Source organism: Drosophila suzukii, chromosome X (assembly GCF_043229965.1).
Source record: "Drosophila suzukii chromosome X, CBGP_Dsuzu_IsoJpt1.0, whole genome shotgun sequence".
Taxonomy (NCBI): Eukaryota; Metazoa; Arthropoda; class Insecta; order Diptera; family Drosophilidae; genus Drosophila; species Drosophila suzukii.
Window position 1 is genome coordinate 23086612 of NC_092084.1, and position 15330 is coordinate 23101941.

Consider the following 15330-nt stretch of genomic DNA (forward strand, 5'->3'; position numbering starts at 1 on the left):
GTTTGTGTGCGTGCGTGTGAGTATTATTGAGCTCTTGTAAGCGGCTTTGTTATCCGATTTTAATCCTATTTACTATTTGATACTGAAAACTAGACAATTGCCTTCCCAGTAAACTGTGGCAAACTGAAGTGCCTTGTTTAATTTATCGACATGCCAAGGAGTTAGTAAAGCAATTTGCACTTTCAGATTATTATTTAGAGCAGCATTTAGGTGCCACTTAACCAATTAAACGACTATTTCGTAATTTCGTTACATTATCAAATTATTAAACAGAAAATTTAGAACCACTTGGGTATAATTAAATATAAATTCATGGCTTATAAATAAAGCTTTTGACTGCAGAAGATAATTTACTAAATAAAAATATTTAATAATAAACAGTAGGCCCTGCAATGAACTTCAGATGTGCTAAGCCGTCTGTTTAGGACATTTGTTCAGTTTTGGGGCTAATCTCACATAGAACAGTTCGGGAAACCAGCTAAAATTCAAAATTTGTCCGTGTGAATAGCTTCGTGTTTTATTTTCTCTACCTTTCTGGCCGTTTGCCGTTCACCGTTGCCCGTTTTTTAACCACCATGAATACTCTCAAGTCCGACGACAAGCCCTTCAATCCCTTCTACATTGGCCCGCATCCCAGTAGGGCATGTGCCATCCCCGAGATTCCCGGCCAGCAGTGCTCGCCCAACTGCCAGCCGCCGGAGGGACAGGCTGCGCCGGCTCCTCGTCCGGATGCACAGGATGCCCAGAGTGTGCCCAGCGGAGCTGCGGGCGGCATGCTCATCGTGGGCGTGGCTAATATATATAGCACTGTGGAGGTCCTGGCTGCCGCCGCTCGAATGGGAGAGGCGGGCGGAGCGGGAACGAGAGCGGCAGGAGCGGATCAGGCCAAGACGGGGCCCAACAACACCATATGCAAGCCGTACCCCTGCATGGAGGGCGCTCGATCCGAAAGTCCCGGCTGTGAATGAACCGAAGAAAACTCACCCAGGATCAACAAGACAATCATCTACCAACTGGCCATCTAAATCAGCTCTAACTACCTAAATTAGCCCCAAATACTTAAATAAAAACCAAGAAAATTATCCAAACTTAGTTTATATATAAAGAAAAACTTGATTAAGGATGTAATAATTTTTGGAATTGGCATTTCGTTTAATTTTTATTAAAATAAATATCAAATTTTTAAGTTATATATCGAAAAAAAATTATAAACAAACTAATCATCTACCTACTGGTCACTTAAAACAGCAATATTTGTACTTAAGCTAGCCCCAAATACTTTAACATAAAGCCAGAAAAATCAACCAAACCTATATATAGAAAAAACTGGCTTTTGGATAGCATAATTGTACTATACAAATCAATCAAAGGTAACCATTTTGGTACTGTCCTTGTCATTTAATCCAAAAATCCATTCTTAGCTTTAATGAACACTACATAAAGAAATTTTTTTTACAAATATTGAATTTGTAACTTAACTGGTTTGTGTTCTGTAGTGATTCTAAGAAGATTTTTATATATATAAATATAGATAGATAATAGATTGAGGTCAGTACTCAAGCTAACAAAATTGCTTGGAAAATATGTTAAGGTATTATATTTGTTAGCTTTAATACCAAGCCTTAGTTATTTCTTTGAGACGACCAAAAAGTTATTTTGCTGCCTGTTAACCCCGTTCAACAATAAACGATTCGAGTGGAATCCCATTTGGGGAGTATTATTTTTGAAAGAATTTCGTTCGCACATTTGCAAGCCGTTGCGATGGATTTCATCTGGAGCTGCAGCTGCATCATTTATGGTTCGATGGCAACTGGCAAATGGATCAGGAGCAGCAAAAGCAGCAAAAGCATCCACATCCTCATCCACATGCAACTTTCGGTGGCCAGAAGAGCGGTGCGTTCGGCCTGGAGAGTCTATCGAACGTATTGCTTTTGCAAATTCAATGAAGTAAAAATTTATTATTTATTGATAGACTTATGCGAGTGCACAACAGCAGGAGGAGCAGCAACAAGGAGCTGAACACTTTGTGCCCACAACCTTGCCCCACCAACAGTGCTGCCAAGTTGGCTTCTTTCAATAAAAGATATTAAATTAAAAAAAAAATGAATGTAAACTAAACCAATTTTATATAATATTTAAGAAACCTAAAAAAACTATATTGACTAAATAACTTTTTAACCATATCAAGGACTCATTTTAAGCTTGAAATTTTAAATAAATCATAAATTTGTCCCTTTCCACTGCTTTCTTTGATGGGCATCACTGTCGACAATGCGTGTATTTTCACTCGTACTTGGCAAAATTGCAGTGGATGCTGCCATTGCTTTTGCTTTCTTTGGCAGCACCTGTTTGCCAAATGATTTATGCATTTCACCCATTTTGCCGTCGACGTTTCAGGTGCAACAAAACTAGCAAACAACTGCAAATGCAACTGCAACCCGGCGGCAATGTGGCAATAGCAACAACGCTTAATGTGATTTTCTTGTTAAATGCAAGTCGAGTCGCTCTCTTCGTGAAGAAAAATGGAGCACTTTGCTGCCAGTTTTTATTCGTCGTTGTCGAACCCCTAAATAGTCGTTAGTTTGTTAAGCTTTTAGCCAAACCCCCTTCTTTTTTCTGAGTGCTTGTCGTAAAAACATTTCCAAAAACGAGAGTTTTGGGAATACTTCATTAGGTTAATTTAAGTGAATGAGATCGATTATTTTACTCGCTTTGGAAATAGATAGAGCAAGACTTTGCTGTTCAAAATGTTAGCCAGTAAAATAATATCTTGAAATGTGAAGGAGTTTGGCTTAAATTTTAGGGAAACATCATGGAGTAAATAAATTGATTAGAAAAGAATTTTAAAATTATTTTACTTGAAAACAGTAGCTTGTTTTAAAATGATTGATTTAATGTTGTCTTGCCTTTAACAACATTTATCTTAATATTTTTTTCAAATTGATTTATTACCATATTGATTGCTAAATTCATTTATTTACATTTTCTGACATCTTTCCCTGCATGTCTTTAAAATCAAGTTATCAAAAAATCGATCATACGCCCTGTGAGCCCACAAAGAGACAGCCTCAAGGCAACCAGAAATCCGACTCCCATTTCAGCAATTCCATTTTCAGCTGTCAACAAATCGAGTGCAGAGAAGATACAAATACAAAAACAAACGCGGCAGGGGCAACTTAATTTATTGAAATGTCCGGAAATGTAAGCATTAAAAGCGCCGCACGACGAATGGAAAACAAAGCATAAATATCTATTAAAATGAGATTGAAATAAATTACAATTTACAAGGAAAGCCAGTGGCGGGGAAATGGGCCTGCGACACGCCATCCCGGGCCATTTAATGCCCCCGATTTCACCATTCCCATGTACCGATTCGATTGCGAAGGTCAGGTGGCAGTCTCCTCGGTTCTTGGCCAAATGCTGGAGTGCAGGGCAAACACTTCTGCGATGGCGAATGGTCGAGGAGCAGCCATGTGAACATGGGGGGAAATTAAGTGCAAGGATCCATGGATCCATGGCCAAGGAAGCCGGAGGACAACAAAAGGACTCGCATACTTAGACGCACTTGAGCGTGGAGCATGGACTATGGGGCATGGGGCATGGGGCATGAAAAATGGCAGCAGCACCGCCCAACGGCAGAGGAAATGAAGCTGAACTTTATTATAACAATACACAATAATCGTGTGCGAGCTGCGTCTCAAGTTTCCTCCTTCGTCCTGATTTTCCGCCATGATGGAGTGCTGCGGAAAAAGGAAAGCGGATATGCCGCTCGAAAGGTAAACTGCAGCGGAAGTCAGACCGCACAAAATTATGACGAAAGCAAATACAAATCTTAGGTAAGAGGGCTCTTCTATAAAAGGTTAATTTTTAAAGAAATATTTAGATTTTTCAAAATATTTTTAAGCTTTTACAATGTTTTTTGTTTTAAAAACAATTATTTTTGACTTTAAACTTTTAAAATACTTTTAAAATATAAAATCATCTTCATAAATACAAACTAAAAAACATACAGTTTTTTAAAGAAATATAATGATGTTATAAAACATTTGTATCTCAAAAAAAACTTTTATATCATTTTTGTATTAAAAAAGTCAACTATTAAGTGTTCTTATGTGTTTTGTTCTTTGTGGAATTAAATATTAAACGCAATTTTTTAATTACAATCTGAGAAACCACATATGTCAAATGTTTCACATGACTTGTGTGACTGTAGACTTGAAACAACAGGTTAATTGGCCGCATTTACATCATTTCTGTAATTCCAGAATAAATTAAAACCATCCGGCAAGTTCCCACGTCCCACGGACGGATGCTAATCGATGGCCTGGGTGGTGGCAACTGGAATTTCTCACAGTGCATGCACGTACATTGCACGCGAAGGCGCTTAACTAAACAAGCTGAAAACGTGCAGTCAGGCGGGAAATGCAGAAATGCATTCCCGGAGACCAGGACTCGCTCCTGCGGTTGAATATTCGTGGGCTCCTTACTCACGAAATCCCAGTAAAATGTCAAGTGCACTTCCTATCAAGCCCCTGAAGCCCCCCAAACCCCGCTCTACTTGTGATTATAATACCCTTGGGTTACCTAAGGACTCGAACTCGCGACTTCCTGAACTCCTGTTCGCATTTCCATCAGTATGCGCCATATTCAAACGGGAAGGTAAAAGGAAATTGGATTTTTGTTGACATTATTTTATAAAAAATATCCGGAGTCCGGACCCGCCAACAACAATGGACTTTGGCATCGTGTCAGTTCGGTCCGAGAAATTCTCAACTCATCGAAAGTTCCTGCTTTCCCCACCAAAAAAAAAAACCAACAGTTTTCCTCTCGGCATCTGCTGGTTTTACCCTGTATTCTGTTTTCCCGCACGTGTGTGAGTTGGCAAACATATTTTGATTTTGCATAATAAATTGCGTTCTGTGTGCGAACGGCCAAGACAAAGTGGTGCAATATGAAGGGGTTTTGCAAGTGCTCCATGATTCGATAGATGGGATACCCTGTAAAAACAAGGGAGACCCGTTTATACTTAAGCCATGTGCCGACAATTTTTAACTTTGTTGGATTCAAAGGTTCAGAAATATGTTAGTATAAAATATCTTTAACCTATTAGTCTTAAAAATAATATTATAATGCAAAAACTATTTACTTTTATTTATTATTCTATTAAAATTATCTAAATTTTCGTTTTATACAAATATATAACGTATATTTTCTAAAACATTTGTATATTTCAATTAAGATTATTTTAACGTTGGTTTAATAATTGGTTCAATAATTCAAAGGAGATTTCAAATATTATTTCTCCTTTAAGGGAAATATATTAATCTAACCAAAGAATTCAACTACCTACTTTATAAAATATTTCGCGCAATCAATAGGTATCTACCAGTCGTTACAACTTTTGAAGCCCCTGAATTTTTAGGTGACTTGGGTTTTTTACTTTCGCAATTGAGAGATTGCAGCGCAAATGCACTTTGTATGCTGGTGCATCTGTTGAGAGCAGAAACCAATCAAATTTCCATGTTTGATAAATTCCATATGAAAAATTGTGTTGCTTTACTTATTTGTTTTTTTATTTTTATTTTATGGGGGCTCTACTTCCATTTTTTTGAGCTGCAGATGAACTGACAGGCACACGCACCACCCAAAAAAAAAATGGGGTGTCGACTGAGTGGTTGGGAGGTTGAGTGGCTGAGTGGGTCAGGTGGCTGGGTTTTTCGGTCTCGAGAGGCAACAGAATGTAAAACAAATCGCCCCCGGCATTGGACGCTGATGAGGTTGGTTATCGCAGTGGCGCAGAGGTAATGACACGCCCACAAGCCCAACACCACAGTCATCTACGCAAATATGTGTTTAGAACTAAACAGTGGTGGCGTAAAGAGGGTGTACCCCCAAATGAGGGCTCATTAATTTCCCTCATTCATTTGGGACATCAAATTTGTTAAGGTGTTTCACAAACACAGAAAAAACACAGGCCTAAAATATTTATTTTAAAAATATCTAAGAAATTCCTGTTAAAATCTAAAAGTAAAACGATTTTTCTTGGTTCAAATAACTTGTAGGTTGTTTAAAAAGTTATTCGAATATTTACATACAACTATTTTTAACAAATACCATATGTTTATATACAAACTTTCAGTGCTTTTATTTTATATTTCATTTATTTTCTCTTCTGATAATACACGATTGATATGATAATCAAAATAATTAAATTTCCGACAATTCCATCATAAATAAATAGGATTTGGTAGTGCAAGCCCATCCCTACAAATTGATCCTTTAAGCCAACTTAAACCTTTAAGTTTGTGGGCTTAGCTGGGCGGGCAGGTAAGCAAATTTCACTTAAAGCCTCTGAAAAATAATTTCCTTTCTCTGTCATTCTCTGTGGTCTTACTTTTGGCACTCAGTGTTTGGATGGATGGGCGGGGATGGGTGCGTTCGTGTTGGCTTGGCAGCCGTCAAAGTGCAAAATATGGGGCTCAAGCATCATCAGGATGCCTCTACCAGTGACACACAAACACATGGTTGGAAAGTTGCTCAGGATGCACGTGAGTTGCTGCAATCTGTGGCACACTTTTCTCGCAAAACGCCAGCTACAGCCCCCCTTCCAGCCCCCTTAGCAAGATTTCCTGGGGTTTTCCGCACCGCGGGGAGGGGAAAAATGGTAAGGTGGACCTGAAACAACACCAGCTGGAATGCAACCAGCCAACCAAGTCAGCTAACTGCTTTCATAACCCCAACTGGATAACATACGTACACTGAAAGAAAATATCCGACCTCAAAATATTGTGGTATCTTTAAGAAATATTCCCTTAAATAAAAAATGGACTCAAGTTCTAATGGCAAACAAAATATAATACTTTTGGTATTTTAAAACATTTTGCATTTTTGATTTTATATTTTAAAATATATATTTTTATATTTTTAATATTTATTGTATTGTATTAGGAATAGGTTCTGTGTAAGTTTGTCTTTTTATATCCTTAACTTTTATTTTCCCAGTGCTATTACGCAGAACATATTGCTTTTCTGCGAGGGTATCTATAGGGTCCTTTACAGCTGTCTAGTTTTTCTTTTTGGCTGCGTTTTTCGCACGTTTATTTGGCAAAGCGAGAAACTGGAAAACCCGAAACCCCGAACTTGCCTTGCCACCTGTCCCCATAGCCTTTGCACCTAGTTTTCCCCGCCGCTTTTCACGTGTCCCCCCTGGTCCTTTCCCTATCTGGCCCCTGTATTTATGGGTTTGCACGTGTTTCCGTCTGCCAGAGTTGCCATCATCATCATCATCGCACCGTTCGCCAGTCGCCATTGTGGCAGCTTGAGCATCTTTTGGAAAATACAAAAAACAACGCAAGGGAGCGGGAAAAAAACACACGGAAAATTTCTGCCGAGTGGGGTTTCATTTTCAAGTGTTTGTCTTCACGTGGCCCTGTGTGTGTTTGGTGTGTGCATACTGTGTGTATACTGTGTGTGTGCCAGTTGGAGAAGAGAACGTTTATTTTTCAGCTGTTGCTGCCGTGACATGGACACCCGCAAAATGGTTGGCCTGTCAGCGACAAGGATGCCCCCAGTCAGTTATTCGCACGGAAGGACGAGAAGGACGAGGGAAGTCACTTCACTGGGGCACGAAAAAAAACTGCTTTCAATTGTTACGCTCAGGAGATTCACATTGATTTGAATCCGATTTGGCATGGATAAACAAGTGGCATGTGGGCAGACAATAAGCCACACAGAACCCAAAAATTGTAAAACCCACACCAGCATTATAAGAATAAAGATAGTAAAACTACTCACTGACTAAAATATAAAAACTCTCAACAATTTTTATATGTTAATATCATTAATATCATTATTTATTAGTCATAAAAAGCCATTCTAGTTTACAGGTGCTTTTACTTAGTTCCTTTATTCAGGTTTTCCCATTGTTATTTCTTGTTAATTACTTTGCTTGATATTGTATTCTGGTGATACCCATTTTCAAATTTTCACTCACATTATTTTGTTGTCACACATTCAGGTCACAAGGAAACCAAATCCCCAAGGGACACCGCTCTGGGACTTATCTACAGGTATATCCATGACAGGTGTACATAAGTACATATATGTATGCATTACAAGCCAAACAAACACACGCAAAATATAATACACACGTGGCGCAACTTTAATTCGAATGAGAGAGGGGAAAAACTCGATTCGCGTGCAAAGCTCGTAAATTAATTTTTATATCCCTTTCAATTACTTTCCGATGCCCCCGCCCCTGGGTTTTCCCAACTATCAATGCATACTAATGAGTAACTAGGGGGCGGAAAATCCGAATACCCCAGATAGCTTATCGGCCCGATTTCATGGCCACAACTCTCAGTTCTGTCCCATCCTGGCCCTCGGTCAATGTAATTGCTCTTGTTCCTGTTTTTGTTTCCAGTTGGGCCATTAAAATCCCGAGGAGTGCTCCTCCTCCTTTTGGCCACAACCCAGGTTCAGTCCCAATGCCACTGCCAATCCGCCCCTGCAAAACTCCCCGGGAGCCACACGCAGCTTAACAACTTTTGTGTGTAAGCTTTCATCACGATTATGGCCAGGTTAAGGCGGTAAATGGTGGGGGGATATCGGGGAAAAGTTTCGGGGAGGTAGAGAACTTTATACTCGCAAAAATATATTCAACGAGTTTTAAGAGAAATTTTCAGAAATATTTGTATCTCAACTTAAGATTGTTTATATCGTACCTTCGTAAATGTAATTTAAAAAATTCCTGAACATTTTGGATGTACAAGCCTAAGGATTTTTAAAAGTATTTCATTGACATTTTATATTTTTATATTTATACACAATTCTTCGTTTTATTTTTTCCCTGCATAAATATTTTTTCAGGTGTACTTTGCTATAAGTTTGCCATTGCCCACATGGGCGTGGTCTCCCCAAACATTATCCTCGACACAAAAAATTACAAAAGAAAAATATAAACAAAAATCTGTTAATAAAGACAAACGCTTCCGGAGATACACACACACTTTTATCCACACACACACTGGGGCACCTGGAAAAAAAGGTAACTACGGCTATTTTGCATAAATGCCACAGCTGCTTCCGTCCCCCAACCACTTCTGCTTTCATGGAAAGCATTTGAATTAATTATACTAAAAGTTGTGAAAATAGAAACTGTTTTGCACCTGATGTCTGACACAAAGCCTTGAGAAGGAGCCGGAATCCTTGTAGTTTTATCTGCCTTTTGTCTGAGCATGGTATGGGGGTTCCCACTCCCCATTACCCACTTTCCCGCAGCCCCTCATTTAACCCACAAAGCCAACTTAATTTGCAGTGAAATTAAGTGTAGACACACAACGCAGCTGAGGATGCCAAAGGAATTACTCATCTTCAAGCTAAGGACAGTGCGTTTCACTGGTTTAAAGCTCTTTTTTCAGGGAGAAAGGATAAGCTTGTAAAATAATTCAAATCCTTTGAATCCTTCTAACTCGATCATAATCCTACAATATCAAATTATTAAGGTCTTTTTTTTTTGGTAAAAGTGCATTTGCCCAACTTTTAATATTTCAAAAATTCAAATTAAATGCAGAATTACCTATTATATTTAAGACCAATATTTTTTTGATCCAACAGATACATTTAATTTTGTTAAAATTTGTTTACCACTTTACAGAACTAGGATTGACAAGGATTGCGGCCGATTAAAACCTCAAAAGAATCTTACAACTTTTATATATTTAAGTGAACTTTCTTTGTATTTTGGTTTAAAATTTGTTTACCACTTTAAAAAACTAGGAAATTGAAAAGGTTTGCGGCCGAATCACAATAAAATCGGAGACAGCGGTCAGGGGTCTCGACTATCCGGGCTTAAAGAGTGAAACCCGATTCCGGGACCCGGACAACGGACAGCGGACAACGGACAACGGACAACGGACGCCGAGCCACAACAACAACAAGTTGTCCAGACTCCGGACAATGGACGCCATGCCGCTGACAGGCGAATCACAAAAGATGAGGGCATCCGATGACGAGATGAGATGGGATGGTATGGTATGCCATGGGATGAGATGGAACGAGGATGTGGAATGTGGATGGGGATGGGACCCTGCTGCTGGTGCTTCGGCTGCTTCTGCTTCTGCTGATGATGATGATGATGATGTGGCATCCGAAACGGCATACCGAAAGAAGCTCCCCCTCATTGATGTTGCTGTTGAGTTTTATGGCCGCCGGCAAATGGCGCCTCAAGTGGAAAACATGAAACCGAATTAACAGCCAAACGGCCCAAGAAGACGACTGCGGAATGGTGAACGACTTCCGGAAACGTATGCCGAAGTGCCCCGCCCCCCTTTTTGAGACCCGGGGTAATTATCGCCTGACCGCCCCCCGACTCCAATCTTCAATCTCCCCCCGGAAAAACGGCTCGTCATGTGGTCATGTCGGTCGGGTTGGGCCCCCGAGTCCATTGCCTCTGATGTCATTGCGTGGCTTGATGGATTTGTGTAATTTCTTTATGCCAGCAGAGTGTACAGCCCGCCGTTTGGGTCCACCCTAGGAGGCCACCCCTTAACCCATCATAAATTGAAGCTGGATTTAATTACAGCCTTTGGCCCTGCCCAAGTTTTTCTCACGCCTCTGCGGCGACAGCTGCGTTTTTGCAATGCGAATTTGAAAGCCAGTGACAGTGGGACAATTAAGAAATATGTCAAACACAAACTGCTAAACGGTTTCTTGGGGGCTCATAAATAAAACCTTAATTCAAACATATATAACACTGTAAATGGAGAAAAATGTCTTGCTTGAAGAATTAAAGAAAAATATGCAATGGGTTGTGTTAAGTAAAATAAAGTGAGTACTTAAAATTGTAGTAAAGATCATTTCGAAATATAAAATGCTAAAGCAAAACTAATATTTAATTAATAATAACAATTTTTAACATTTATAAATATTGTTTCATAATTTTAAATTTTTATTTTTGTATCGCCTTTGTACCGCTGTGCAGAATATGCTGCGATTTCACAATTATTCAAGCCACAAATCTTTTTGCAAATCTGCCACCTCAGGCCCTTCTTCCGCCCCCTTCTCTTAGAAAAAAGGGGCGGGGTGGAATAGGGAATGCAAAAGGCAATGTATGTCATGACCTTAGAACCAGCCACAAATTGTAATTTGTAATTTCGAGGGAAAAAACAGCCCATTTCGCAGCGTTCCCCTCGATTCTCATTTGATTCTCGAAGAACCACAGAAAACAATCACATGGAAAAAGTATAAAAAGTCCTTTCCTAATATTTTATTTCCAGCATATAGGGTTTTTTATGGCTATCAAATTTTAAATGAGCTAGCTTTTTTTAAAAACATACACTTTTTTCGCATCAAAAATATATTTCAAATGTTCTCTTCTTTTTTTTCACTATTTTTTGAGAATCGTAAGGCTACGAAACATAATTTTTATTTTTATTAATTTTTTCAAAGTCATAAAATTCGAATAATAATTTGTAGCCGTGTGCTGATTTGCAGCATTTATTAAAATCACATTTTCACAAATTTCTTTTCGCACTTTGCCGCTGTTGCTGGATTTTTTGTGCAATTCATTTCCTTAATGCTTCGTCGGGTAATTTGGGTCAAAACTAATTAGACGGCAGACGTGACTTTAATTACCCACAGACCAAGGAGCCAAGGACGTCGTCGTGGCCCAGACGAAGGACGATGGGTCGCTCCTTTTTATTCGCACCGCTTTTCCCAGCCATTTCCCACAATCTTTTTTCCCACCCCCCTAACCACATTTTCCGCGCTAATCGATGGCCAACTCATAAATTCAGCGACAAAACGATTCCAGCGTCAAACACTTTTGCTGAACCTTCAATTTGCACTTGTCACGTGCACCGACTGCCACGCCCCCTGACCCCCAGCCCACCACTTAATTACTTAATTGACTATTAGCCAAATGGTTACAGCACTTATTTTTTCTGCATTTTGTTAACAGGTGCAACAAAGGACCCCGCATTAAAAATGTATTTTCCTTATGGTTTTTTGCAGAACTTATATTTTTTATTCAGTTGAAATTGCCGCAATTTGCATATGGCCAATTTTAAGTGTGTGTTTGATGGCCTGGGAAAAGGGGGTTAAGAGCTGGCGCACAGCGATTCATTAACCCATGAAACGCAACTGACCACGAGTATACAGCCAACCGCAGACCACAGGGCAACCGAAATGAGTCCATCTGTTTGGAGGATATTTGCAGGACATTCGACAGTTGACAGATGCTGCCGAAATATTGGGGAGCTTCAAGGGTGCAGCTCTACGATATACCTTGGAAAATATACCTTATTATTAAGGGTTATACTAAATTAATAAATATAATAAGGGTCATTCAAATACTTTAAATTAAAAATTCCTTAAAAGGGTTTTTCTGTTTAAAAAAGGTATATTTTAAATATTTTAATAAGCTAAATTTAAGGAATTATTAGATATAAATATTTTAGGTATATGATGTCTCCAAAATATGGGGGATATATGATATATCATGGAAAATATTAATAATATTAAATGAAATAATATAATAATGGTCGCTCAAATACTTCAAATTAAAAGATTTACTAACATGGATTTTCTGCTTTAAAGAAGGCAATTTGTAAATATCAGAAAAAAGCTTATGAAATTACTAAATAAATATAATAAATAATGGTTTTCGCTATAAATATTATAGGTATATCTTCTTTTTGTTATAACATTTTATATTAATTGATAGATAGTTTTTTTTAAAGTTTTTCAGTTAAGGAGTTAAGAAGCCTATTTATGAAGTAAATAGTGTTTACCATTTTTTTTTAGTAAATAAGCATTTACTTAACTTTAGAACCTATCCTCTCAGAACCTCCGCAGGACCCTAGGGTAGGCCACAACAAGTCCAAGAACAAGGACACTCTGTCTGAGCCACATGTTTGCAGTTGATTTACCGATTAGCCAAAAACGGCAAACAGCCCCGTAGTCGGCCCACATGCATAAGTGAGGATACGGATATGGAGATATATTCCCCTGAACCGCATTTCCCCTGGCAACCGATCCCCCATCCCCCCCCCCCAAACAGCACCTAAAATCCAGCAACATCTGCTGCCAAAATGCTTAAGGCAATTCAATTTAATTAATATTATAATTAAGCGCAGATAGCAAAATGAACGGAGTGGCTGAGAAGCTGGATTTAGTGTTAAATGAATGAGAGGGGTGATTGGTGGGGGAAAATCAGGGAGGGGGGTTAAATGAAAATGCATTCCATCTCTGCTGCGTGTGCGGAATTATGTGAGCAATTTTCCAAGTGAGGATTTCGGTTTCGCATTGTTGCGGTGCATATGCGAAAGTCTTTGCACGGAAACACTTTCCATCTGATATGCATATAAGTCCTTGGGATTCCTCCGAAAGCCTGACGCAGGATTAAAAATGGCTTTGTATAAAATGTATTAAATATATAGCGTTTTAATGAAATCTTTTGCTTTTGTAGAATAATTAAAACACAATTTAGATACATTTTGTATAATAATTTGTATATATTACCATATAAATAGAAGGATTTTTATTTTTTCCTCCTGCTATTAGAATCTTTTTTAAATTTAAACACAATTTGGGAGATGGAAATCAATAGATGGAAATAATTCATTTGGTATTTGGGGCTGTGGGCGCCGGCTTAGTGCAATTAATCTCAAATGAAGTGAGCTGATTCAAATGGAGAGAGATAGAGAGAGAGGGAAGATGGGCGAGTGAAAGAGACGGGGCTGGAGAATCAATGGAGCTTTCACGCCTCGCCGCTTCAGGTTTTCGAAGGATAATTCAAGTCCTTGCCTCTCAGATGTTTAGGCATTTGATTAATGCCGAAAGAGAAACAAATAGCCCAAGTCGCACGTTGACGAGAAAGAGACAAGTAGCCGAAAAAAAAGAGAGATGCCAATAGCTGGGCCAAAGCGGCGATTAATTCTAACAAATCAGACAAAGTCGAAGGCGTTCGAGCAGAGTGTGACATGGATTGCATCAAAGGATATGACTGGGACGCATTAATAAAGCTTGGAATTTAACACACTAAATATACACATATATTCTGTGATCCATTTAATAGCGCTCTTATGTATTAGGAATTACTTTAATGGCAGGCGATAAACTAATTTATCGGAATGAATGGCTTGCAAGGCAGGGTGGTCTCAAAAAAATCGATAAAGAATAAATTATCAAGCCATTAAAGTACAAACTACTATTTAAAAAAAAAACACTACTTAAAAAATATTAAAATGAACTATTTGATATATATTAAAATAAAAAGAAAATTTATTTCAGTTAAATCAGTTGAAAAAACCTTTAAAATACTGCCTAGAGACGTAAACTTAAAATTATAAAGCCCTTTAAATTGAAATAATATTATTATTTAAAAAAACAATACTAAAAAAATATTAAAATTAACATATGATAGATATTAAAATTAAAAACAATTTTATTTCAGTTAAATCGGTTGAAAAAATGATTAAAAAGTAGCCTAGAGACGTAAACTTTTTTATGCAGGAGAATGATGACTAACCTACCTACTATTAAAATTCCTGTTTCCAAACTATATTAAAATTTCTATCCTGCTTTCCGTAAGTATCTGGTAAAAAAACACCAGACCTGAGTATGACACCCCAGAAAAGCAAGACGTTGCCGCTTAATTGAGTTGCAGGACGAAAAATAAAGGAAATAAGAGGGAAAAACGCTGAAGGACACGACGCGCGGGCCATGAACTTTAACTCGCGGCTACTTTTGGGTGGAATTTTAAATAAATTCCCCCCCGGCTAATGGATCGCATTCAATTAGCCAGACAGGAAGAATGAAAATCGCAGTTGAGGAAGAGGATATGCATCAATCTTGGGGCTGCCATCATTCCTCGTTTCCTTCTGTTTTTTGGCTAATTAAGTTGCTTGAGATGCGTGAATTTCGAGTTAATCAAATGCCAATTAACTGACATTTTCATCAGGCCAGCGTAGCAACTCATAATGAGCTGTTGGCCGGAAAATAAAGACCGTACCAACATGTGGATCCTTTTGTCCTGGTCAAAATAAATCTCTTACTTATATTTTCTTCAATATTTTCTTGGCTCCTTTCCTTTTGTCCTAGACTATATATATACACACATCTCCTATGTGAACGGACACATTTCCGGCTCATTGATTGCACGACCATCGAACAAAAGCCAGCAAAGTGTCAACTTTTCGAATTGATAGGCGAAAAGATAGCAAGACATGAATGGCAACGAGATGGGGAAATATTATGGACTTGGGAGGAAAATAGCACGCTATATGGATGGAAAAAGAAGAGAGAATTTTTTATTTTGGATTGTATGTG

At 38.4% G+C, this 15330-nt stretch overlaps 2 protein-coding genes across 13 annotated transcripts in view; one reads left to right on the top strand and one right to left on the bottom strand.

The window, feature by feature from the left end:
- LOC108004719 (uncharacterized) overlaps positions 1-15330 on the bottom strand; it is an 86972-nt gene that overhangs the window by 28913 nt on the left and 42729 nt on the right. The window lies entirely within an intron of this gene.
- LOC108004721 (uncharacterized) lies at positions 422-1038 on the top strand. Its single transcript, XM_017067741.4, has one exon. It carries the CDS (start codon positions 576-578, stop codon positions 966-968), a length of 393 nt encoding a protein of 130 aa, XP_016923230.1. The 5' UTR covers positions 422-575; the 3' UTR covers positions 969-1038.

Bases quoted from the DNA above. Each gene is read 5' to 3' on its own strand.
- LOC108004721 (XM_017067741.4), top strand. From the start codon at position 576: ATGAATACTCTCAAGTCCGACGACAAGCCCTTCAATCCCTTCTACATT.